Source organism: Anastrepha ludens, chromosome 6, assembly GCF_028408465.1.
Source record: "Anastrepha ludens isolate Willacy chromosome 6, idAnaLude1.1, whole genome shotgun sequence".
NCBI classification, from domain to species: Eukaryota; Metazoa; Arthropoda; class Insecta; order Diptera; family Tephritidae; genus Anastrepha; species Anastrepha ludens.
In genome coordinates this window covers 35,281,891-35,309,189 of record NC_071502.1, presented here as the reverse complement: position 1 = coordinate 35,309,189, position 27,299 = coordinate 35,281,891, and the positions used below count along the sequence as shown (strand labels likewise).

Sequence of the window (27,299 nt, the reverse complement as noted above, 5' to 3'; positions counted from 1 at the left end):
GGAGAAGGAGCATTGGAGTCTCCTGGGATCGGCCGCAGAAACGACGAGAAATCGTGGACCATATTTCGCTCATGTGCAGATGACTACGCAGTCTTCAATGGCCTACGAGAATGCCCGTGAGCATTCTCAGTTTATCCTTATAAACCTCTTTTGTTCCTGTATCCTCCCAATAAGGATTTCGCCTGGCGTATCCCCATAGTTTGGTGCAATCAAACCTCCCTTAGCCTTTTCTCTTCACTGCTAAGCTTCTTCTTGATGGTTGACCCATAGCAAGGACGGGCTCAGGCCCTTTTAATGGCGAGGTCACAGCCTCTCTCATCAATGCGTCAGCTACTTCGTTCCCAATTATACCCCTGTGTCCTGGGACCGAAATTAGCCGAATGTGGTTGTGCGTTCCTAGTAGATTCTGAGTCACGCTACACTCAATTGCCAGTGAGGACTTAATCTCACAGGATGATAGAGCTTTGAGTGCGTTTTACTGCCGCTCAGAATGGCAATTCGCTCAATCCTGTCTAAGTTTACCTCTGCACGTCATGCAACATGCATCTCCACTTGGAAGATGCTTGAAAACTACTCATCGGCACAGAGCGCTTGGTTCTGGGGCCTTATACTCCAGCGCCTATGCCTTCTGTGCCATCTTCGAGCCATCTGTGTACCAGTGCGGGGTACACTCTAGACGTTTCCTTTCAAATGCAGGTCTACTTCAGTTTCACCTATCGTCCAGTTTAAATCTGAACTTCTTTTCAAATTTCATGAATTTAGTGATATCATTTCTGGGGAGCTGCAGCCTCAACTTTCTAGATGGCATCACTTTTCCTCTCCCGAAGCCTTTCCTGGTAATATTCAGCAGGGCATACTTGTCGTCCAGTTCCAGCATTACTGTACCATATAAAATCTATAATCTCAGTGGCATGTGAAATTTTTGCTACATAAATTTCACGGTCAATCAAAAAATGATTGCCACAATACTTTGATCAACATAAAATGTTTGTAGAGGCATCTACTTATCGGTTTACATTTATTTTTCCAGATATCCAAGATTAGATGTTAAACTGGTAGGCTATGCTTCATTCGCGCCAAAAAATATCAGAAAGGAAGTCCATGACAAGCTACGTGGAAACTTGCGACGACAATTATTTAATCACTCTAAGTCATCTGCCGAAGATATACTCACAAGTGATCCGCCTACTCTAACTACAGTTGCAACCCCGACGATTGAAAATTTACTTGAACTATCAGCCACAATTCAAACGGAACCGCAACACAGCGCCAAGAAACGCCAATCCGAACACAATATTGAACATCAGTACTTCCGTCGTACTCACCACAGTCATAACCATCGCAATCATAAACGTAACCTACATGAAAACATCAACGAGCAAGGAAAGCATTCAACCAATGCCAAGCAAATGATTTATCGTGAATCCGTGCAGCCACACAATGTCCGCCAACGTCTACGACTTCCAAATCGTCACAATAGTCACCGCCGAAACCATCAACCGCATCAACAACATCCCACAAGTCCCTCCACCTACTCGTCTACTCACTGATTTAACCAGCGAACATTTTTAGCGATTAACTCAATTTCTCGAAGCGGTCGAAACGTAGCACAAAAACCCATAGCAACCCACAGCAACACGCAGAACCTTTTGAGGTAGAGTCCCTGCCTCAACTGTCCAACAGGCCGGTCAACTTAATTAGCTCTTAATATTTGCACACATACACACACACATATGTATGTGCACTTATGTATAAGTAAGAATATTGCATTGACAACTCGGAAGTTGACAGCTTCCTTTGACGCACGTAGATATAAGTACACACACACATACATGCATACACACGTACATAACTAACCGCATTCATAATCACTTACGCATACCGCCAGCAACCCTTTCTCCAATACACATAAACACCCACACACACCCAAACATACATACATTTATGCATACTTAGAGATATGAAGTATGGCTTGTTTTACATGTTAATATAACTTTTTATATTAGAGACTGTGATTTATGTACATTTGCTTTTTATTTTTTTACGCTATTTAAAGCCATAAGTTGTTTCATTTTAACTTTCTATGTTATGATACCTTGAAATATGATTTTATTGCGGATAAGCCTAAGTCTTACTAGTTAAAAACGATATTATTAAGGTCTTGTAGACTTACATACACATTTAAGCATACATACACACATACTATATAAAAAGGTATTTGCAATTAAAACAAAAAAAATTCCGTGTCGGATTTTCATCACGCATTTGCTTGACGCAAAGTGATGATATCGAAACTCAGCTAAACGGGTTAAGAAAATTTTTAAACGGTCACTTTTAAATACACAAACGAACAAAAAAATTGTACGTCTTCATCAAATATTAAATTAATTATAATTGCAGCTAGTATTAATTAATTATATGAAATATAGAAGATAACTAAGTGGAAAAATTTTCATGTAATTTAAACGAATGACTTAACTGGCTTCATATGACAACCGGGTATAAAATGAGAGAAAACTATTACGAATAAAAAAATTTAAAGCAACAAAGATGCTATTTCTTTTTTACCTTTTATTGGTTTATAGAGTCTTTTTGCATGCCTTCACCAGGGAATACAAGGGGCGCAAAATTAATCACCCTATCGGAAGATTTACAATTTTTGCATATGGCGTCTTATGTAAATAGCTTTGCAAAGTAAAACAAGGTGGCGCAAAATTAATCACCCCATAGGAAAATTTAAAATTTTTGCAAATGGCATCGTACGTAAACAGATTTACGAAGTAAAACAAGGTGGCGCAAAATTAATCACCCCATCGGAAGATTTACAATTTTTGCAAATGGCGACTTACGTAAATAGCTTTACTAAGCATTACAAGGTGGCGCATAATTAGTCACCCTATCGGAAGATTCAGACATCGCAAATGGCGTTGTACTGCAGCATACAAACAGTCACGCAATGGAGCGCGTAAAAATCAAAATAAAGATATTAATCACTCAAAATCAAGTTTTTATTTAATAAAAAAGTTATTGAAAACACCAATTGGATGAATAATTATATCTTCTTCATCTTCATAATTATATCTCCACAATTGTAGGAAGAAGCCAACGTTATTCAGCACAGCTTCTCGTCTTACATTTATAGGTATATTCTGCGGTGTATTTGATACGAGGGATGCCTATTATATTTTACGCCCACTAAAGAAAACATAGGAAAATAATAATGAAAATGGCTTTTTTGTTTTTCAAAATATTCTTCTTGAAAGTCAATACACTTCGGCATTCGCTTGAATAAATTTTCAAAGCAATTTTGCCACTCAGAAATGGATACTTCCAAAACGAGCCTCTGAAAGTCTTCAACAACTTCTTCAGTCGTTGAAAAAGTTGACTTCGCATTTTATTTTTGATGTTTCTGGAACAAAAAGAAATCATTAAGTGCCACATCAGGTCTGTAAAGTGGATGACCCGTTAATTCGACCTTTGGGTGCTCAAAAGCTCTCTATTGTGAGCCGTTATGTGAAAGCTCGCATTGTCTTCGGCGGTTGGTTTTCCTTAATTCTCCGGACACTTCTGGCAAACAAAACATTGTGCGCCACTAAGAATTGATTGTTTTAAGTTTCTCTAGTAGTACAGTTGCGGCATTACCAGATTTCTAAAAAACAGGTGATTATTAGCTTCAGATGCTCTTTCGGCAAACAAATTTTGTTGAATTAAGCTCGTCTTGGTACACCCATATTGTCGATTTCTGCTTTGTTTCTGGCTCATATGCATAGATCCTGAATTCGTCACCTGTTATGATGTCATAGACGTGCTTTGAACCACCGCAGTTGAATTCCTTCAACATTTCTACACATCACTCGACACGAGTCCTATTTTGGGCAAACGTCAAATTATGCGGTATCTAACGGGAACAAATCTTCTTGACATCCAAATGTTCCTGCATTATTAAGTGTGTGCTGGTCCCACTAATGCCCAAGGTTGCTTCTATGTCGCGATATGTCACATGCCGATCTTTCATTATTAATTGACACACAGCATCAAATATTTCTGACACAACAAGAATTTTTGGACCGCCTTCATGAAATTTATGCTGCAAGGATCGATAGCCACGTTGGCATCGGTTGTACCGGCATTTCAGAGTCGCTAAGTATGGTGCTGCAACGCCAAAAGTCGAAGTAAGTTGATCAATGCATCGTTCGAAAATCGTAATAAATCATCACCCGAAAATTTTCAAGAGTTAATTCCATTTGCTTTTGGATGAGATGAAATCTTCAATTCACAAAACAAAAGAACAAATAAAGCTCCTTAGAGAAAAAGTTATATGCAAGTTTATGCTAAAAAAATATTGAATTACATTTAATCACATGTAATATGTGATTGCATAAAATATGTGATGCATAAAATATAAAAGGACACCCTCGCAATCAAGAAATTCTTACCTAACATTGTTATCGCTTGTAAGGGTCTCTAAAGCTGCCAACAGCGTGAAACCAAAAGGTGTACTTTTTTCCCTTAAATCTCGCCCTAGTAGCTTTGGATCTGCCGAAAGGTTTCGACACGGTCAGGCACACAGCATTACTAGACGACATGAAAAACTCTTCCCTTCCTTGTGGACTTATGACAGGTCGTCAATTACCACTAATGTTTCAAAATAAAAACTTCAAGCCTAGACTAAGTAAACAAGGGGTACCGAAAGATGGTAACCTCTCCCCATTAGTATTTAACCTCTTTATTTAGAAGTGTCCCCTATCGCCGAGGAGAGTTTCCTATGTCCTCTATGCTGATGTTGATTGTTCGATAATGTTGTCCAGCCTGGATTAGTTTCCTGAACTTTCTCACTTCTTCACTGTTAGGAGCTTTACACTCTGCCCTACCAAATATACACTATTACAACCTGATCGAAGGAAGTAAAGCTGGAGTCAGACATCAATGGCAATGAAGCACCTATTAAACTGGTTTGCAAATATTTGACGATTTTCTAACTCAAGCACCAGGCCATTTAACTCTCATGTAAAATCGGCCACTGCGTCCAAAAATACACAAACAAAAAACTATTTTGTCTTCTAGTTTTCGAGATACCACCAAATAACGATTTTGGATTAAATAAAAGAGGTAATAAAATGTGCCATCTTTCGTTCTTGCTTTATTTTTTTTATTCAAACTCAAGGTATTTACAAAATTTTAAAGAAGCTTTTTCTACCATTTATATTGTAAAAAATATACAAAACAATCGGCCTTGAAAGATCCCCGGCTGAAAATAAACTCCTCGATCGAGTGCACACTAACTTTCTCTCATCGTATACACTATAGAGGCGCACAATTTCTTTCGCACTCAATGCACTGGAGTGGACAAACATTAATGATTCAATAAAAAACATGGCGTCAGAATTTATCACAGTCTCTGGCAAAGCTATTAAAGGCGCGGAAGAAAACACGAATTCTCTTGATGATATAATTTTCCTTCGAGATAAAAAAATAGACAAACCTATGTTACAAACTTTTTTGAAAAAAATAATTTTAAATTATTAAAATTTCCGAACTTTTTAAGTAAAATATGTTTATTTAACGAATTTATTAACTTAAAGGATCTTTAAAATCCAGCCTTGAGAAGAAAAAACGATTTGTGAAAATTGTTTGCTTATTGTTTTCTTAAAACCGGAGCTCGGTTCTAGGGAGTTCAATTACATTCTGATTACTTAGAATTGCGGTTAAAATTGAAATTTGCACAAGGCAAGCATAAAAACACCGAGAGAATGGTAACTCCTAAAACTCTCAGGCTAAAAACTCCATTGTATTCGAAGCTCTGTAGAGTAAAAGGGTTGATAGTCAAGGAGGAAACTAGGGAAGTGACAGAGAGAGAGAGAGAGAGATAGGATAGATAGAAGGGAATACAGAGACAGAGATAACTAGTCCTGTGAGAATTTTCCATATTCATTGGCGAGTCCAAAAATATCCTCCAGTTTGAGAGAACAAATTTTAGTCATTCTCATGACATCAGAACCCAAAATTCGTAGCCTTGCACTAGCAAAGACGGGTCACTCACAGAGAAAATGCTCAGTGCTATTCGGCTTCTCTAAGCAAGACACACAAATCGAGTCCGCAATGATTCCAATGATGGTCATATGCTGGCATCATGAGTTGTGTCCTGTAATAGTACCAACCATCAACCGAACGTCTTTTCTTCCAAGTTGTAGAAGATATTTCGACAGTTTTCTGTTCGGGCTTGTCCCAAAACACTTTGCAGTTCTGCTGCGTTCTAGACCGGACCATCGCTCTTTATATAAATTGCATGCAATTCATGACTCCTGCAGAACTGATTCCGATTATTGGTTCTGTTTCCTTTGGGTGACCGCTTATCCGCAGTTGCCCAATTTATCGGTAATTTCATTTCCTGTAGGATTGCGGTTACTGTAATTGTAGTTTGTAAATTGACATCAGCGTTCCATTAGTAGTCCAATTGTATTTAAGTTAATTATTTATTTTTCATTATTATTTTTATTTATCGTGTGCAAATATGTTTTAAACATTGACACCCTCTCGCCTTGGCATGATTTGATGAAAAATGGTTAAAATTATCAAATGCTTAGATAAAGTTTATAGTGGTAATTTTTATCTAGCCATTACTGTATATCCGTATAAACGTGTGTGTATGTAGTGTATTAAAAAATCGTCGCATACTTTTTAGCTTAACTTAAGCTGATCGCAAAACCTGGAGTACACTGCTTTCAAAACTTCGAACGGAAGCCAAAGCAGAGAATGTTAATGAAGGCGCAAATTTTACTGTTACAATTAAGTTTTAATGGGTGTCGTACTGGTCGGAATTAATTTCCGTTGAAAAGGCAGTGATACATAACATGTAAGATTATGAAGGATAAACAAAATTTATTAATCTATAAATATATACAATATAAAATCTGTATAGTTCCTTGCTGTAGTGGCTGAGACTAGACATGCGACCGGAATGGTAAAAAGGTTTTGGTGACTGAGAGGTGGCATACAACCGTAAAGGGTTAAGAGTTTCTCTAGTGAGAGATTTTAGAACACCAGCAATATGGATACCACAGTAATTCGGCACCACATCAAAAATGAAAGCCTCACACATCTCTCTCCTCAAATACCTGTATTAGTTTGGGAGAAAAAGAATTTTATTGTTTGCATAAAATTCAGAACTTTATTTAAAATGTTTCGAATTGGGCCAATTTGGATCAAATAAGCACCGTTTTGTTGCCATTTTAATGGTGGCTTCATAATGCCTCTCTCACAGAAGTTTTGGTCTTTATTGGCGAAAAACTTTAGTAATCGATTTTCATAATCTTCTCTTGGTACAAATTTCTCACTCAGGAAGTTTTACACTGAGAAAAAAAGGTGATAATCGCTTGGTGCCAGGTCCGGACCTTAAGGTAGATGCATTAAAACTTCCCAAACAAGCTCCCGGAGTTTTTGTCGAGTCACAACGACGAGTGTGGCCTTGCATTGTCCTGCTGGAACACAGCACCTCTTCTGTTGGCCAATTCTAGCTGTTTCTGGTCAATCGCCAGCTTGAAACCGCCCAGTTGTGTTCAGCAGAGATCGGAATTCAGTGTTTGGCCGGAAGTGTTTAGTTCGGAAGCAACTCATAATAAATGATTCCTTTCAAGTCGCACCAAATGTAAAATGTACCGAATTTTGTATTTGTTGACTTTCATTGTTAACACCCTGTAACTCGCAACTAAATGGAACAAATAAAAAACAGCAAAAAAGTGTTTTTAGTGCGAAATGTCACCCTGACAACGAGCATAAACTTTAAATTGTTTAGTCGATACTTTAAGATATATCAATCACTACAGTCATCTACCGAGAAACTCTACCTCTCCCCAAACTAAAATTGCATTTATTAAATTTTTTACTCATTTTTTATATATTTTCTAATTAAATTTTTTTTTAAATAAATAAAAAAATATATGTTTTTAATATTTAAACTATTAATGTTAAAAGTTTTAAGAATATCTAGACATAAGCGCACATTTCACGAAACTTAAATTAATTATTATATAATATTAAGGAAAGTAATATCTATATGGCACAAAAGCTTGGACGATAACAACATCCTATGTGGCTTCCCTTGAAATGTTTGAGAAAAAGATTCTGCGGAAGACTTTTGGACCTGTATGAGCTTTACGACGACATAGACATAGCGCAGTGAATAAAGATTCAGCGGCTTCGTTGTCTGGGACAGGTCGTCCGAATGGATATAAACGCTCCGGGTCTAAAAGTACTCGATGTGGTACCAGGTGGTGGTAGCAGAGAAAGAGGAAGGCCTCCTCTGCGTTGGCAAGGTCAGGTGAAGAAGGACTTGGCATTACTTGGTGTGTCCAACTGGCACCGGTTAGCACGAGAAAGAAACGACTGATGCGCTTTGTTAAACTCGGCCAAAATCGCGTAAGCGTTTATCGTGCCAACCAAGAAGAGGAAGAATAGCTATGGAACGAAAAATGATTGATTATTGATTGGCTGTTTGTGCACTGCGACCTGAAGAGATCTATTGTACAGGCATGTAGCCTACTCAAACGGTTTTTGGCTGTTAATAAATCCTAAAACTACTGTAGGCTTAATTTCTACCAGGAGGTTTGGGTATATAGCCCTACTTCCCAGGTAATTTAGTCTGCGTGGTACCATTGCTGGGCAGTCGCATAGAATATGTTTAAAATAACAAAAAAAATGTTGTTGTTTAATATAAAAGATAAAATGGGGTTAGTTTATAACGTGGAATTGGATCCTTCTTCCATTATCACTTGTCGAAGTGATCGATTTAATTAAGTTTTTTATAATATAATATTTTGATCAATTTTTGACCATTCGACATTAATCGCACTTCGAAAACTCTTAGCGCTACCAAAATGTCTGCCATTTTTGAAAACCGATTTAGAAAGTATTGTCCATACATTTTCGGTTGGGTTAAATACTGGCCTGCCTCATTCTAAAATGTATATTTTTTTCGCTGCCGTAAACGCTTTTGCCGCTTCGGAAGCATGAACGGCTGCCTTGTCATGCTAGAAAATCCACTCCTCATAGAAATCATCATAAAAAAGTAATAAACACTTCGTCTAAAAGTTCTATATACAGTAGTACCTCGATTCTTGCACATACTCGGAACTTGCACACCTCGATTCTTGCAACATAAAAAATGTTTCCAGTACGTACTCAGTACTTGCGACATCCAAAAAATGTGAACTCGATACTTGCGACATTGCCTTATTGCTTTTGGTAACGGTTCCTTAGATTCAATAAAATTCGGGGAAGTCCCGATTTATTTCGGAAATGAATTGCTGTGATTGGCTAATTCTCTTACGCACGTGTATTTTGGGACATTTTAATCAGTTTTAACGGACGTTTCATTGAGTGCGGTCTCACAATGGCAAGGAAAAAATGTACGTTGCTTACAATAAAGCAAAAAGCTGAAATTTTAAGGAAGCTAAGTGAAGGATTTTCTATCGATGCCTTAGCCAAAAGTTTTCACGTGCACAGGTCAACAATAAACCACGTTAAGAATAAGAAGAACATCATAAGGAAGTTCCTGGCGCATGCTGAATCGGGTCCTGGGAAGAGAAAAACGTTTAAACCTGCAGAGCTTCCTAAAATGGAAAGAGCATTGATGAAATGGTTTGCAAATCAACGAGCCAAGAATTTACCAATCACTTCTGATATGCTTAAACAAAAGGCCCAGTTTCTCCATGCCAAAATTCAGGAAAAATCGGGGGGCTTCCATGCTATCAATGGTTGGATTACAAACTTTAAAAAAAGATATGGAATACGAAGACTCAAAATATGTGGAGAAAAACTTTCGAATAAGACTCATTCAGTTAATCCATTTTTACAAAAACTGAACAAAAAAATTGCTGATTTAGGTTTGACCAAGGTCCAGATATACAATGCCGATGAATCTGGTCTCTTTTGGAAGCTTTTGCCTGATAGAACTCTTGTGTGGTCAAAAGAAACTTCCGCTCCAGGACATAAAATCAGTAAGGAAAGAATAACTTTTTTGGCTTGCAAGAATGCATCTGGAAATCACAGAGTAAAACTAATGGTTATTGGGAAATCATTAAACCCACGATCACTTAACAATTTTATGGATATTCCAGTTGTCTACAAAGGAAATAAAAGTGATTGGATGACCTTGGCTTTGTTTGAGGAATGGTTTCACAAACCATTTGTTCCAGAGGTACATCTGGTCATCTTTGTTTGTAAAAAATTTCGTTTATTAATTTAAATTTCCTAAAATTGCAGGTAAAAGGGTTCCTTCGTGCCGAAAATCTTCCCGAAAAGGCTCTATTGCTTATTGATAATGTCAAATATCTGTAATGTATCTTCCTCCAAACTGTACTGCACTTATACAGCCCATGGACCAGAATGTTATAAGACTTACGAAATTGAACTACAAAACAAGCCTTTTAAGTGACATCGTTCGCCGTGAAAAAACAATAGACGAATCTCTGCAAAACATCAACTTAAAACACGCAATATGCTTTTTAGCTAATGCCTGGAATGCTGTTAATGTGACCTCCATTCAGTCATCATTTCAAAAACTGTTTGAGGTAACATCCGAATGGGATAGTGAAGATGGCATCCCTCTTTCAGAGTTACGCTTACAGTTTGTTGAAGATACATCCAATATTCAAGCAATTTCAAATTTGCTTCAAGAAATAGAACCATTGCTGCAAATGTCCGATTCTGAAATTGAGCAATGGATTGCTGAACCTATTTTGGAGTCTTTTGAACAAAATGAAGATCCCTGTATCAATTGTGACCTTACTGATGGTGAAGAAACAAACAAATTGGTAGTAAATACGAAGAAACTTACACAAGAGGAGACTATATCAGCATACAATATTTGCTTAGAATGGGCTGATCAAAATAATGCCTCTTTAGACGATATTATCACGCTCCAGAGACTTAGAAGCAGCGTAGTACTGAACAACCAAGCTGGCACAAAACAAAGAAAAATTTCAAATTTTTTTAGTTCACCATAAAGTATGTGAGTCTTTCTATATATATGTATATGAACGAATTAAACTTAGGCGTATTGAATTAAAATACATATTAAAAATAATAAACCTATTTTCCAACCAAATTCTTTCATAAAATTGCCTTTTATTTCATACAAAAAAAAAATACTCGCTACTTGCGACAACCTCAATTCTTGCACCGAGCCCTGTTTTCATTATGTGCAAGAATCGAGGTACTTCTGTACTTGACACTATTCATTTTGGAGGGTATGAAACATACGAGTATAGGCATTTTCCCTTTGACATTAATGGCTGCCCAAAACATGGAAGAAACCCTTCTGAAATTACGAATCATTCTCTCCTTTTTTTCTCCCGTTTTTCCTTTTAAATTTGGAAACCATCTGGTCCGCCCAGATTGAATTTTTTTGAATCGAAAAAATTACTCTTTTCCCCGTTCATCTTCCCAAGACTGATACTTTTCTACAAATGTCAATATGGCCTGTCTGTGTCGTGTAGTTAACTTACGTTTAGGTACTCGTTTTGCATATTCTAGACTAGAATCCGCAAAATTTGTCGCACGATCCAAAACTCTCTCACCAAAACACTTTACACGATTATTTAAATAAATAGGACACACCCCGATAAAATGGAACAGATCTTCAACAACATTTAAATTGCTTACAGTACAAAGTGACGATGTGGCAATAGTAAAGGATCTCGCATTAAGCTTTAGTAGCGTCTCTACCGTTAAAAATCGCATACGCCGAAAGCTCATCATCCAAGCATTTTGTATTATGTTGCAGAGGGTATCTTTGAATTTCCCTCTTACGAGTATTAATATTGTAACATCGTTTGTGTGAGCCACTAGATTCTTCAAGTATTGATTCATTGCCAGAATCTACAGCAGAGGAGAAAGTACACCGCCTTGAGAGGTGCACCTCTTGACGGATCTGCGTATCGTCGAGGGGCCCAACGTCGAAATTACGAACCTGCCTAGTAGCAACTGTTCCGTAAATTTCACAAGGCCCTCGGCGACACCCAAATCAGTCATCGCGCTTCTTATGGCCTGTTGTTGAAAGCGCCTTCTATGTCTAGGAAGGCTACCAGAGAATACTCTTTATTCTCTATTGATTTCTCTATCTCTGAAACTAGTGAATTAAATGCTGTATCTGTGGATTTACCTTTAGAGTATGCATGTTGTGATCTCGCGAGTAGCGACGGTGTCAAGTTTTCCCTTATAAAGGCGACGATACTAGTCAGATTGGACAAATTATCAGATTCTTACGAAAACCCGCTTGAAATTCACTTCAAACATTATTACATTTTAACTACGCATTTATACGGTTTAACAAAATACCAGCAAAAATTTTGTAACTAGCAATGAAAGTCCGGGACAATTTGAAGGCATGGACGGATCACCTTTCTTAAAAAGACACGTAATAATGGCGTTACGAAAGGTGTTAGGAATCAGTTTCCTAAGGAAAAGTACAATAAATAAACTCAGTACCTCAGTTAGAAAAAACTCCTGGGCGTACTGGAATTCGTAAGTAATCAGGGAATTTTTTGTCTTTTTGGGACCGTTGAGTACAAGCTGCAATTTGCGCATTTCAAACGGTGAGTCGGGAAAAGAGTCTAACACCATAAACTGGGCCTAATGTATACAAGGTCAATCATCTTTACGATAAATGCAAATTACAAGGCTACCATTAACCGTTGTCGAGCGGCTTTTCAGAGCATTCTCTGGTCTGCACCAATCTCTGGAGTTTCTGAAGTGTTCATAAGGTCAACCTCACTACAGAAATGTTCAAACTTTTCTTTAGTGCATAATTGAAAATAACAATTCCATTTAGCGCCATACTTTATTCTGGACTCTCTGGACGCAAGCGCTAAATGTGACTAAATGTGGGTATGTTTGTACTGGCTCTTAGATTGCCTGAATCAAGATTGCCTTAACTTAAATAGTGGTTGTTGCCTACGGTTTTTACGCTATCACAATTTAAAACTGTGCACTTTATTTAGATTAAAATATCAATGATATTACAAATTTCGCGGGCTACGTACACTCGACTTTGGATTATTAATATTTTTTTATGTTGGCACACTCGTCTGGAAGATATGTTCACGGTTTTAGCAATATAGCATGTTCAGTTTGTTTATAAACTGTTTATAACTTGTTTAAATAAGACAAGTGTTTTGCGTGTTCGGCGATTTTATGCTATCGAAAAAATCGATCTAAGAAATTGCATAAAATTTTGTGTAAAAAATGAAATTAAGTGCTCAAAAACACTTAAAATGTTGACAGTGGCATACGGTGAGAATACTCTGAGTCAAAAAAGTGCTTGCAAGTGGTACACGCTTTTCACAGAAGGTCGAGAAGATGTGAATGACGACGCTCGCTCTGGACGCCCCAACACATGAGCAACCGATAAAAATGTTGAGGAAGTGGAGAAAATTGTTATGGAGAATTGTCGAATCACAATTTGAGAAGTTGCTGAGGTTGTCGGCATATAGATTGACTCATGCCATGCCGTGTGGCAGCGATGTTCGTTCCAAAATTACTAAATATTGAAAATATTGAAAGGTTCATAACTGATGACGAATCATGATTATATGGTTATGACATCGAAACCAAAGCCCAATCGTCCCAATGGAAGAGTCTAGGAGAACCCAGACTAAGAAAGCACTCCAAGTTTGATCAAATGTCATGGTTTTGCTCATTGTTTTCTTGGATTACCGTGGCGTAGTGCACCAGAAGTTCTTACTACAAGGACGTGTTCCTACGACAGTCGGTTCTACGTTACCGGAATGACCCAGATTTATATCCGGCCAAGGACTGTCACTCCAGCAGCATTCCACATATCTGTATGGGGAATGTTTAAGCTGCTACAACAACAACAATAACCACAAGGTCGTACGGTAAACAAGGAATATCCACGTACCTTGAAGTGAGTACCTTAAAGTTATGCGCCGTTTGCGGGAAGCGAAAAAAACGCCCGAAATTGTGGAAAAAAAATTCATGAATTCAGAAATGACCAAAAAGAACACCGTCATCATGCCTCAGCCACCGTATTCACAAGATTTGACTCATTGCGACTTTTTCCCGGTTCCCAAGATTGAAGAGACCCATGAAAAACGGCGTTTTGCGACGATTAAGGGATAAAAATCGAATCGTTGAGAGAGCTCAAGGATTTCGAAAATTGGAAAAAACGCTGGTATAAGTGTATTATATCTGAGGGGGACTACTTTGAAGGAGATAAAATAGAAATTGATGAATAAATAAATATTTTTTGAGAAAAATTAAAAATCTCCTTTTTTTTTGAACACACCTCGTAAATATGAAAACAAGATAAGGCGATCAAAAGCACTTATAAAATACTAATTTGAACAATGTAAGTAAATTACAAGCAAACGTGTTTGGCCTTGGATTTGCGCGTCACTAAAATACCAGCAATGGGGAATGATTCCGACATGAGATACCATTTTAAACAAACTTATGCAATCAGCATAACGATATTGAGACATTTTTATATTATTGCTAATCAACTTGATCTTATTATAATTTTTTCGTGCGGTGTATAGTACAAGCATTTGTACTTATACAAGGTGAAGCCCAAAATAAACAAGACTGAGTTAAAATAGAAACGACAGGAGCTTTTTCTGGTAACTTCGAGTTTTTTTATTCAAAATAGTCGCCTCTGGCCTCGATACACTGTTTTGCACGATCTAAAAGCTTTTCGAAAGAGTGTTTCAGGTCATTCCCGTAATCCGGAATGTCCTTCAGGATGTCGGTACAAGCCTTTTGGATGACCTCTACGGACGTAAAACGTTTTCCTTTCATGGCCAAATGCAATTTTCCGAATAGGTCGAAGTCACAGGGAGCCATATTAGGCGAATACGGTGAGTGATTGATGGTTAAAATGGGATTTCTAGTCAAAAAATCAGTCACAAGAGTGGATTGATGATATGGTGCAATATCATGCAATAAGCGCCAGCTTCCTCCTTCGCGGTATTCAGGGCGAATTCGACGAATGCGATGCAACAAACGCTTCAAAACGCCAAGATAGAAAATTGCATTGACGGTTTGGCCCGTTGACATGAATTCCTTGTGGATAATTCCTTTGGAATCGTAAAAACAAATGAGAATCGACTTGATTTTTGACTTCTCCAAACGCGATTTTTTGGGTGGCGGGGGCCTTCCATTCGGCACTTCAACGCTTACTTTCAGGTTCATGTTGGAAACACCACTTTCCATCACCAGTTGCAATGTTGTAAAGGAAGTTCTCGTCTTTTCTCACCTCTTTAATGAGGTCTTTCGAATGTTGAATTCTGAACAATTTTTGGTACTCAGTTAACTTCTGCGGTATGAAACGTGCCCAAACCCTTCGAAAGCCCAAATAATCAGTTAAAATGCGATAAATCGATGTTTTGGAAATATTTAACTGCGATCCATGAATTTCAGAGATAATTTCGGTTAATTTTTGATAAATTTACGAACAATTTCGATGGGGTTTTCGGTGATTACTGATTTTGGGCGGCCCGTATGTTCATTGCCATTTATGTCCTCCCAACCATATCTGAAAAGTGTAAACCACTCATGAACTTTGGCACGAGATGGACAATCATCGCCATAAACTTTTTTCATCAATTCAAATGTTTCGTTAAACGTTTTTCCGATTTAAGACGAAATTTGATATTACCTCTGTGTTCGAAACTTACAATGAAATCGAGGTCTGGCCGAATTATTTCATTCCCGTCTACCGTAACACCTGCAGGCAAGAGAATTTGTAGATATATTTCTGTTGTAAAAAATGAAGAATAGTAGTAAAATAGTAATATAGTATTTACCGAATTTCGTTAATCATAAATTTTTTATTGCACCCGGTTTAACGTACAAGGCCTAACAATAAATTTTTAAGTTTTAATTGATGTAGCTTATCATAATGTTGATATGCGTGATGGTTTTTTTTTTTTTTTTGGTGCGTGAGATAGGGTTCAAAATGCCTTCGCACTTACAGCGACCGTCGTCTACTGCGTCGTGTGGTGTGGCCACTAAAACCATCCCTCCTCTCCTTCTGGGGAGACACCCTTCCCGGAACTGCTTTCTATATTACTTCGGGAGGGCCCAGAACGGCATCTATAAAGGACCAATTCTATTCACCCACATCTAGGTCCACCATATTTGTAGCCAGCTTTCATGCTATAGGCTCGTCTTCTTGTGTCTCTATCTGTGCGGCTTCGCTTTGTTGTACTGTGTCGAGGTCAATCTTTTTTTCGTAGTACGTTCTCGATGTATTTCTTTACCGCACAGTCAGCGTCTAGCATTCAAGGTGTTTGGTCGTCTTAGGTGCGCTATCGTTGTGTTATTCAGTGCGGGTTGTTCCGTTATATTTTTCTCTTCTTTGATTAGCTAAAAGCATTGCGGTATTAATTCCTATCGAAATATAAATCTTAGTTTTATTCCGATTTGGTGAGTTTTATCTTTTCCTAATTGCAATAATGCCCCCCGGGGCAACTGATAACCGGGAGAATCGCTTTGCTTTGCTCGCAAGCGATACCCCACGCAAGAAAAAGAAATTAAGTAATGGTTCATCACTTAACCTTTTCCCTGAACTACCAAGTGTTACTGTGGCAGATCCTAAGTTTCTGGTATTATCCTGCAGTGATGAAAATAAAAAAATGTCCGACTATTCATGTTTTGCCGTTCATAAGGCAATTCAACTTATCAGTAAAGAGGTAATATCGATCTCCGAACTCAGAGATGGTAACCTTCTGCTACTGGTAAAGGACAAGAAAACAGCACAAAAATTTTTGTCTACCACGCAATTACAAGGGGTGTGTCGTGTCACATTTTCATTCCATTCTTCACTCAACATCACCAAGGGGACAATCTATGCCCCTTATCTTAATAAAGTATCTGATGAAGAAATTGTGAACGAACTCAGCAGCCAAGGTGTAACTTCTATTTATAAATTCAATAAAATGTTCAATGGAAAACTAACTCCCAGTGGTGTTATCCTACTATCTTTTGATTCTTACAAATTACCTACCAAAATTGATGTGTCATGGCATTCTGTAAAAGTTAGGGAGTACATTCCTAATCCCATGCGGTGCAAACTGTGTCAACTGCTTGGTCACACCACAAAATGGTGCAAGAATCAACCAATATGTGTTGGGTGCGCACTACCCCCCCATCAACCAGACGATTGCACTCGTATTATGTGTGCCAACTGTTCGGAACAACATCCTTCATCCTCAAATGAATGCAAAAAATTTAAACAAGCTAAAGACATCATAGCTATAAAAACAAAAAATAAGTGCTCCATGATGGAGGCTAGAAATATCTATCGTACACAAATTACTTTACCCCCACTTAACTCTTCAACATCCTACGCCGCTGTCCTTTCAGTAGCAGAAACTCCAAATGCCACTACGATCCAAAATACCTCTACTCCAAAAACAACATTAAATAAAGAAATTAACCACTTACAATCATCGAATAACAAACAAACAAACTCTCAAAATACTGCATTTTCTTCAGCAGAAACCTCTCGTGCTCATATTGCACAAAGTACCTCTACTTCTAAAACAATAACAAACAAAAACAACAACTACATTAAATCACAGAATACTAAATTAAATAACTCTCCTAATCCAAAAGTCTCCAACGATCAAACATCTCTATACAAGCAACAACTTAGCTAATCAACAACATAAAGAAGAGAATGCTTCTCTTGCAAATACAAAAAGCAGTAATGACACCGCCGCCCAGTCGGATATAGATCATTGTAGTTCTAGTTGTTCTCTTAAGAATGCCAAATCTATAACTGACGAAAGCTTCATTAATTGTTCATTCTCACCACTTCCATCTATGAGTAGAGTTCTTTCTCTTTCTCAGTTATCTAATATGGCACATTCTTCTGATGAATGATGCTCAAAATATTAAATTTCCAGTTACAAATAATTCTCTCTATAATTTCATTTTTTACCAATCACTATGTTAACTTTCTTGCAATGGAATATAAACGGATTTTTTAACAATTACCATGAGCTTCTTCTACTTCTCTCAGATTTTAAACCCGATCTTGTAGCTTTACAAGAAACCCACCTTGCAGTTTCCATTAATCCCTCTCCTCCTTCGCCTTACACTGCCTATTTCCATAACACAAGTAACACGAATAAACACGGGACTGGTATCCTTATTAAAAAAGGTATTTGGCATAAAAGAATCGCTATTCAAACAAATTTAAACATTATTGCTTTTGAAATTAAGACCAATATAACCTTAACGGTGATATCTGTTTATTTTCCACCTGGTAAAGATTTCGATATTGGCGAGTTTAAATCAATTTTGACTTCACTACCTCATCCACTTATTCTTTGTGGAGATGTCAATGCCTGGAGTCCACTTTGGGGCTCTTCCATGCAAAACAAGAGGGGTAAAGCAATTGCAGATCTAATTTTCACTCAAGATTTAATTGTCTTAAACGATAAATCCCCGACACACTTTTCCACACATAATTCATTCACGCATGTTGATGTTACGATATCCTCCACTAGCATTTACCCACTCCTTTCTTGGAGAATTCTAGATAGTCTCTGTGGTAGTGACCACTATCCAATTGTTTTCCACTTAAATTGTGGAAGGAGAAGTAAGACCGGCCACATACCAAGATTTAAAACCGATAAAGCAGATTGGGCAAAATACAGGTTTCAGTGCCACGAACAAAGTCAAATCCACCCTTTTAGTAGTAATATCAATAAGGAAGCTAGTTCTATTAAAAAGATTATCCTCAGCGCAGCAACGTCATCCATTCCTCAATCCCGTCCCTTCTTTCAAAAAAAATGTGTCCCCTGGTGGAGCAAGGATCTTGCCGAGTTACGTACAATAAAGCAAAATGCATGGTATAATTTTAAACGCATACGCTCCAACCAAAACCTTATTTTATATAAGGCAGCAAATGCGAAGTTTAAACTTTTTGCAAAAAGGGCAAAAAAAGAATGCTTTATTAGCATCTCTAGCAATATCAATCCGTCGTCCTCTCCAAAACAAATATGGAAAAGTATCAAAAAGCTGTCGGGGTCTTATAGCAATTTTACTGTCCCACAACTTGTTATAAATAACAAGCTCATTTCTTGCCCCAAAGAAATTGGAAATTCTTTCGCTAAACATTGGTCTGAGTACTCAGATAACACAAATTTTTCTCACGACTTTGTTGCACAAAAATCCAGAATTTTAAATGAAATATATTGTGCACCACAAAATCTCACTCGCTCTGCAAGAGAGATTGACAATTCTATCACCATCCAAGAGTTTGATCATTTTGTTAAGCAGGCCAGAGGCTCCACTCCTGGTTATGACTGCATTAGTTACTCCATGCTTAAAAATCTACCTGATTATATTAAGACTAGGTTATTAAAACTATACAACTCCATTTTCACTTCTGGTATCATACCTCAAAGTTGGAAATTTGCTTGTGTATCACCTATTCCTAAGCATAACAAATCAGCAGATAAGCCGTCCAACTTTCGCCCGATTTCCTTATTGCCATGCACCAGCAAGATTTTAGAGAAAATAGTTGCTAACCGACTAATGTGGTTTGCGTCCAAACATAAATTTTTAAATCCCAGTCAGGTTGCCTTTAAAAAAGGACATAGTACTATCGATGCACTTTTATCTTTCGACCATTTCTCTTCATGTGCCCTGTCTAATAAGAAACATATTACAGCACTTTCCCTTGACTTCGAAAAAGCCTTCGATCGCATCGGGATACACATTGTTCTAAGGCAACTAAGGAAATGGGTGGTTGGTCCTAAAACATACAACTTTGTAAGAAGCTTCCTAACAAACCGAAGATTTATGGTTAAGATAAACGGCTCTTTTTCCGACAGATACAACTTAGAAAACGGGATTCCTCAAGGTTCGCCTCTTTCGGTAGTTTTATTTGTTATCGCGTTTGACGAAATAGGTAAGATCATAGATAAGCACAATATCGGACATTGTATTTACGCGGATGATGTTTTAATATTTACTAAACTCGATAATTTAGTGTCGGTTAGAACCATCTTTAACAAAATCCTTGAGGACATTGCTGTATGGTCGCTCGAATCTGGAGCGATTATATCATGCGAAAAATCCAATATCCTACATATTTGTCGGAGGAAGTGCTGTTCGGGTGTAAAACTAAGTCACCATAATATACCTATAAGTAACGTTAGCCATTTAAAAATATTAGGAATTTTCTTTGACTGTAAATACACTTTTAAATTTCATTGCAGTTACATTAGAAATAAATTAATTAATCGTCTTAGCATTGTAAAATACTTTTCATCAAAAAAATCCTTTGTACATATTTCTACACTTTGTTACATTGTTAAATCACTACTTTTATCTGTAATTGACTATGCTTTACCAATTTATGGAAGCTGTGCCAAAAGCAACTTAAACCTTCTGTGTGCTCCATATCATGCTGCTGTGCGTAGAAGCCTACGTGCCTTCCCCACTACTCCTATTTGTAACATCTTGGCTGAATCCGGACTTCCTAGTTTAAGTGAGCGGGTGGAATATATGACTGCTGGCCTTATATACAAAGTGTTATCCTGCAATAATGATCACCTCTATAAAATCACAATCAATGCAGCAAATAGAAAATGTTTTCCAAAGAGGCTGTCGGCGTTATATCATGTGGTTGTCTGGGCCAGAAAAATGAGTATCCATTTTAAACCTACTCGTCAAATCCGCAGTAAGTGCCCACCGTGGCTTCTTTCGAACTCGTCATTTGTTAATTGCTTTCAAGATTATCGAAAGGAAAACACTTGTGGTCTTATCTACCGACAAATATTCCTTCAGCACAAACGAGAATTAAATCAAAAATCTTTCAAATTCATATTTACCGATGGCTCTAAAACTAGCTTCTCAACCTCTTTCGCGGTTATATCTGAGGATCTACAAGTTCTGAGAAAAGGTTTGCTGCACAATCACTGCTCGACATTTAGTAGTGAGATCTTTGCTATATATCAAGCCGCTCTAATAGCCTCCAAAAAGAAAGGGAAATTTTGCATTTGTACCGACAGTCAATCTGCCATCGATGCCGTAAGAAATTTTAGCAATAACAGTGCTGTAGTAACTCATGTTCGAGATTTACTTGTCAAGCAAACAAACAAAATTAAATTGATGTGGATACCAGGTCACTGCGGAATCAAAGGCAATGAGTTCGCTGATTATGTCGCGAAAAGTGTTCATAAGGAACCGGCTCTGCATTTTGACGTTCTGGAAAAAGCTGACTTAAAACGTCTAATAAAGCAGTACTTACATAACAAGGCTCTATTGAAATGGAATGAGTACTTTCATCATTACGCGACAATTAATCCCTTCAGGGTAATGCCTACCTATCCACCGGAATCTAAACATACAGACATTTTGTTGTTCTCACGACTTCGTTTAGGTCACACGCAGATAACTCACAGTTACTTGTTAAACTCTGGAGATGCATCCTGCTGTTTTTGTGGGTCATCTAGAACATCAGTAAAGCATATCCTAGACGAATGCACCCAGTTTACCAATATCAGGCGAAGGATTTTTGGCACAGCTCTCCCTTCACAACTTCTAGTTAATACAACATTATCAAATGTAAATACTATATCTAACTTTCTTGAACTGTGTAACATAGCTCATTTAATTTAATATGCCTATACCTAGAAATATTTTATTTACTTATATTACACATATATTCCTTATTTTAAATATAAGACTACCAAATATTGTAATTAATCCTAGTTTATTGTAAAACCAGCTGATGGCCTTGAGCTAGTGCTGTTCTTATTTACTGTTATTTTCTGTATATTCATATACTTAAAATAAAACATGATTCTGATTCTTTACCGCGTTCCAGTTGTCCCCGCGTTCGAGCATTTTGCTTATTATGTTGCTCGGTGCGATGTTGCCAATTTGCTCCCTCAGAGCATTTCTTTCTGCGAGCCATCTGTCACAACTAAAAAACGTGTGTTCAGCGTCATCGCTCGGTGCTTCGCAGTATATGCACTTGGAATCGGTTACCTTGCCCATTCGGTATAGGTAACTCCGGAAGTATACGTGGCCCGAGAGGAGCTGAGTTAAGAAGTAGTTCACTTCTCCGAAGTTTCTTTGGACCCATTTGTCAATTGATGGAGTAAGTTTCGCCGTCCATCTGCCACTCGGTTCAGTTTCCCATCGGCTTTGCCACCGCAGCATGGTTTGGCGTCTCCGTTCTGGGAAGCTAGTGATGACGGGTTTCTTCTTGGAGTCCCCCGCATCCATTCCCGGGCCATGAGGTCGATGGGTATGTGACCGCTGATCATGAAAATTGCAGCGCCTGAGACAGTGCGGTAGACTGAAGCAACTCTGAGTACCGCTGTTCGTTGCACAGCCTCCAGTGCTTTACGCTTGGCTTTGCAATTTAGCACAATTCCCCATACTTCGCTTGCGTACAGGAGAATTGAGCTTGTGTCCGCCATAATTAGCTTTCTTTTACTCTGTGTTGGCCCACCGATGTTTGCCAATAATCTACTTAGCATACCAGTGACCTTTGCTGCTTTGGTAGCCGCATGTCGTATCTGGGCCAAGAAAGTAAGCCTGCAGTCAAGTTGAATACCTAAGTATTTTACTACTTTTTGGTGTCGCCTATTTGCATGCTGATCTCGAGTGGCATGTGACCTCGTATCATAAGGATGACTTCAATTTTATGTTTGGCGAGTTCCAGGCCGTGGTCTTCAAGCCATATTTGCGTCCTTATCATGACTTGGTTCAGCAAGGTGGCACAAAGTTAATTACCCTACCGGAAGACTTATAATTTTCGCAAATGGTGCCGTACGTCAATCAAATTTGTCGAACAACATCGAGACGCACACCAGAAATAGGAGGAGGAGCTCGACTAAACACCTAACAGAAGTTTACGCGCCAATTATTTATTTTATTTAAACACACAGACACGCAGTGGAGCGCGTAAAGGAGAGCATAAAGATTTCTGTCGCTTAAAATTATTATTTTTTATTTAGTAAAAAAATTATACAAAAACAAAAATTATTAAATTTACGCCACCTTGTACATAGTACAGGAGGATTTGTGTTATTTTAAAAAAATTTATATACTTTTCTCTAGTATGATACTTTGCGCACCGATCTTGAAATGTTATCGTCGAGGATGACTAGCATCCCATATTACCAACCTGACTTTATAGTAATAAACACCACACAACAAAATTATAAGACCAATTAAATTTCCTCTATTTTTATTATTAATTTATGTTTTTAATGTTTAAACTTTTAATGATAAATGTTTTAAGAATATCCAGAAATAAGCGCGCATTTCACGAAACTTTAATTAATTATGGATGAATTATGATGAATAAATAAATATTTTTTGAGAAAAATTAAAATTCACCTTTTTTTTAACACCTCTCGTAAATATGAGATCAAGATAAGGCGATCAAAAGCACTTCTAAAATACTAATTTTAACGTAATAAAATAAAAGTGAAAGGCATGCTACTCGTTTTCTTTGATTATCAAGGTGTTTGTGCACTCGAAATTCGTTCCAAATGGTTCTACGCTAAATGGTAAATAGAGAATATTATTTGGAAGTTATGCGACGTTTGAGAGAGAATGTATGTTGGAACTGGCACAATTTGTGGAAAGAAAACTCATGGATCTTGCACCATGATAACGCACCGTCTCACAAGGCTCATATTGTGAACACTTTTTTACCTAAAACTCGACAAATACTCGTATCACCGAACAACCACCGTATTCACCAGATTTAGCCCTCTGTAACTTTTTCCTTTTCCCAAAACTTAAATTGCCACCCGCGGACGTCGCTTCGAGTCGATAGAGGCCATTAAGGAGACTTCGCTGAAGGAGCTGAAGAAGATATTTTCAAACGCGTTTAAAAGTTGCTTTGATGACTGGACTAATCGTTGGCAGATGGGAATTACTTCGAATGAAGCCTATTTTGTAGGCGACAAAATAAGTTTTGATGATTAAACAATTATTTTGCGTTTTATTGAACAATTCCCGGTACTTTTTTGACAGAATGTATGAAAGATGATTTAATATTTAAATTAAAAAAGCTCATACAATTAATTTTTAATCTAAATAATTCAAGTATTGAATAAAACCAGAAAATAATTAATATTATATTACTATAATATAAAATAAAATAAAAATAGATGCTTGCATTTGCTACCCATTGGAGATATATTACTTGGAATTCAAGTGGATAATTTCTCATCTCAACCTAATATAAATCAAAAGGGTTTGTTGAGAGAAAATAAATATTATTAACTCAAAAATACGATCTTGCCAACAATCTTAATAATTGAATCATTACTCATAAACAAAATATTATATACAAACACACACTGCCAATGTGAAACATGCCGCCTCACTGTAATCAGTTAAAATTCGCTTCTCGTATAAAATAAGCCAGTTAAAAGCGATCAAAGTGGTTAGTGAGAACGCAGAGCTGAGCCGAGTGGTTGTGCCAAATTCGGCATAAATACGAAAACCCGTGAATGCTCAAATTAAGCAAACGAACCCAATATGAGAAGCGAGAATTAAACACTTGTTCACATCAATTGTCTTTAGATGCACGAACGTGCATGTGCATAGGTACGACGGTATAAGTACCGTAGCGTGAAGTTTAGTAAGTAATTTAAAAGCAAGTGACTAGCAACAAATTATACGCGAAATATTCCTCCGAAGGTGAGATTTGTTTAAGCGCATTTTCGAAAGTACTTTACGTCTTTTATTTGTGTTTTCAATCGACGCGCGTACGTTTCAAAAGGTCATTGTTTTTTATTTAAATTAATCGCAACACCTACGCTGAATGTGCAAATATTTTTGTGAAGAAGTTCTACATATTCTTCAACTTATTCTGGATGCATGGATACATGAATGAGCTTAGTGTAAAGAATCGAAAGTCAATACTTATGAAAAGCGAAAGAACGACAAAGTTACGTGAAGTTTTTAAATAAAAAAAGTCCTGAAAAAGTTCGAAAGCCACGCATTGTAGTCATTTGCATTGGGAACTTTTATTGCTTTTGAATGAAATGGAGGTAAATACAAATTAATATGCAATTTCGAAAAGACCAAAATTTTACAAATACGCTTTTCAATATCAGTGTGTTCTAAATGCTGCGTTATACCTATTGTGTTCGAATAGGGGGAATCTGTGGTATTTGTTCAACTGTCAACGTCTTGACGTGTACAGAAATAATTTCAAAAATTGAGCAGTAAGCCCTGACAGCTAGTGTTCCTCCTTTCTTAACTGTGGAATAATAATTAAAATAAACAAAAAAAAATTTAATGAACAAAAAAAATTCATAAAGGTCCCAACTCTAAAAGATGCCCCCTTTTTGAATTAATTACCAGAAACTAACACTATAAACTATACACGGCTGCCGTAGCCGAATTGGTTGGTGCGTGACTACCATTCGGAATTCAGAGAGAACGTAGGTTCGAATCTCAGTGAAACACCAAAATTAAGAAAAACATTTTTCTAATAGCAGTCGCCCCTCGGCAAGCAATGGCAGCCTCCGAGTGTATTTTTGCCATGAAAAATCTCCTCATAAAAATATCTGCCGTTCGGGGTCGGCTTGAAAATGTGAAACAACATTAAGACGCACGCCACAAATAGGAGGAGGAGCTCAGCCAAAAGGGGTGTATGCGCCAATTATGTATTTATATATAACACTATAAACACCTTGGCAAGGGTAACTTCGTGACGTAACAATTGCAAAAAAGTCTTCCCTTAGGCGTACAGAAGGCAGTGCTCTGAAAACAATTTAAAATACGTATTAGCTGCCAAAAAAGAGAATAATTATTTATGTAACTTAGCCGTCCACACAGTTATAAAGACAATTCGCTTTTAAGCAGCCGCTTGCTCTGACTTCGATTTGCTTGGGTTTACATTTGAGTGAAGCGTAGATTATAAAAACATTTCAAATAACATTTAAAAAATCTCCCAATTAAAATTGATTTCTCCCATTTGCACACTCTTTTGTCATTAGGTTTTGCTTTCTTTCGCGAATCACTTTTAAACGTCGGTTATTAACGTCTCATCATTTGCCAAATTTATTGTCTTGAAAAATGCATAAACAGTGACGAGACGTATAAATATATTTGTGTAAAAACGTGTGTATATATTGCTATTGTCTTTGCAAAACTGCCAAGTTAAAGCCAGCTTCTTAGACATTTTGAAAACGCCAGCGACACAGCAAAAATAAACTCTTGAAAACATTTCTGGTTTGTAAAAAACCAAAAAATATGTTGCTCTAAGTGAAATTTTGTGTGCAAAAAAGAGGAAATAATTCGATTTATTTATTTTAAATGGTCGATTCTTAATCCATTTAAAATTGCAGGGGTATTATGTTGAAGAACAAGGGTTGAAAGGTTCTAATAAAGTATCAAAGTTCTGAAGCGATTACGTTAATAAATTTATTCCACATTCAATAGCTGAACTTCACCATTCACTACCAACGCAGGCGTAAAGTAAGGTTGTCTCCTGTCGCCCCTACTCTTCGACATCGTCCTAGACGACGTCATAAACCAATTAACCCTGCACAAAAGAGGCATCTTATGGAGTTTCACCGGACAGCTTGACGACCTGGACTTCGACGATGGCATCTACCTCCTCTCTCAAAAACTCACTGACATGCAAGCGAGGGCGGACAAAATAGTCACACTGGCACGCACTGTCGCACTGGGGTTCAACATCCCCAAAAACTCACTGACATGCAAGCGAGGGCGGACAGAATAGTCACACTGGCACGCACTGTCGCACTGGAGGTCAACATCCCCAAGACGAAGACTATAAGAGTCAACCACAGTGAGCAAGACATAAAATGGTTGGTGGGCGCCCGGTGGAATTTGTCGAAAGCGGCGGAGGAGTTGAAGATGTCAATTGCAGGCTAAACAAAGCAAAGCGGCGTTCGTGGGAATGCACACAATATGGGCGAGTTTGCAAATATCCAGGCGCTCTAAACTGCGAATATTCAGCTCATGTGTGAAGTAACTACTGTTGTATGGAAGTGAAACATGTCTGACCTCTAATCACACAGAACACAAAAACTATGCTTCCAAGCGGAGTGAATAAGGAAAAAAAATTTAAGAAATTTGATTATCCATCTACAGGGTGGCCTATGTAGTGCCTTTTTCACTCATATCCTTTTTTAACAGTGGCAGCTCCTTCCCGCTGGAAATCTTGGCAGAAATTGAGCATCATATCTTCATGAAATGAAATAAATGGCTTTACACTCTCCACGGAGCGAAGTGAGCTGAACTTCACATTT

The 27,299-nt window shown here is 37.6% G+C and overlaps 2 protein-coding genes across 4 annotated transcripts in view; both read left to right on the top strand.

Annotated features, from left to right (window-relative positions):
• Positions 1 to 2,540, top strand: part of LOC128867801 (protein anachronism) — a 43,750-nt gene extending 41,210 nt beyond the window's left edge. Inside the window, exon 6 of the mRNA XM_054109308.1 lies at positions 1,031 to 2,540. Coding sequence (XP_053965283.1) covers positions 1,031 to 1,550 — 520 coding nt within the window. The 3' untranslated portion in view covers positions 1,551 to 2,540. The remainder of the gene's footprint in view (positions 1 to 1,030) is intronic.
• Positions 2,541 to 24,472: 21,932 nt separating this feature from the next.
• Positions 24,473 to 27,299, top strand: part of LOC128866268 (solute carrier family 28 member 3) — a 31,857-nt gene continuing 29,030 nt past the window's right edge. The window contains exon 1 of one of the 3 annotated variants that reach the window (XM_054106857.1): positions 24,473 to 24,652. Coding sequence is in view for 1 of the 3 variants with exons in the window: in XM_054106855.1 (XP_053962830.1) it covers positions 25,059 to 25,064 (6 nt within the window). In the remaining 2 variants the exon portion in view is untranslated. Of the gene's footprint in view, positions 25,065 to 27,299 lie in introns of all 3 variants that reach the window. The other 2 variants (XM_054106856.1, XM_054106855.1) reach the window with 2 other exon arrangements.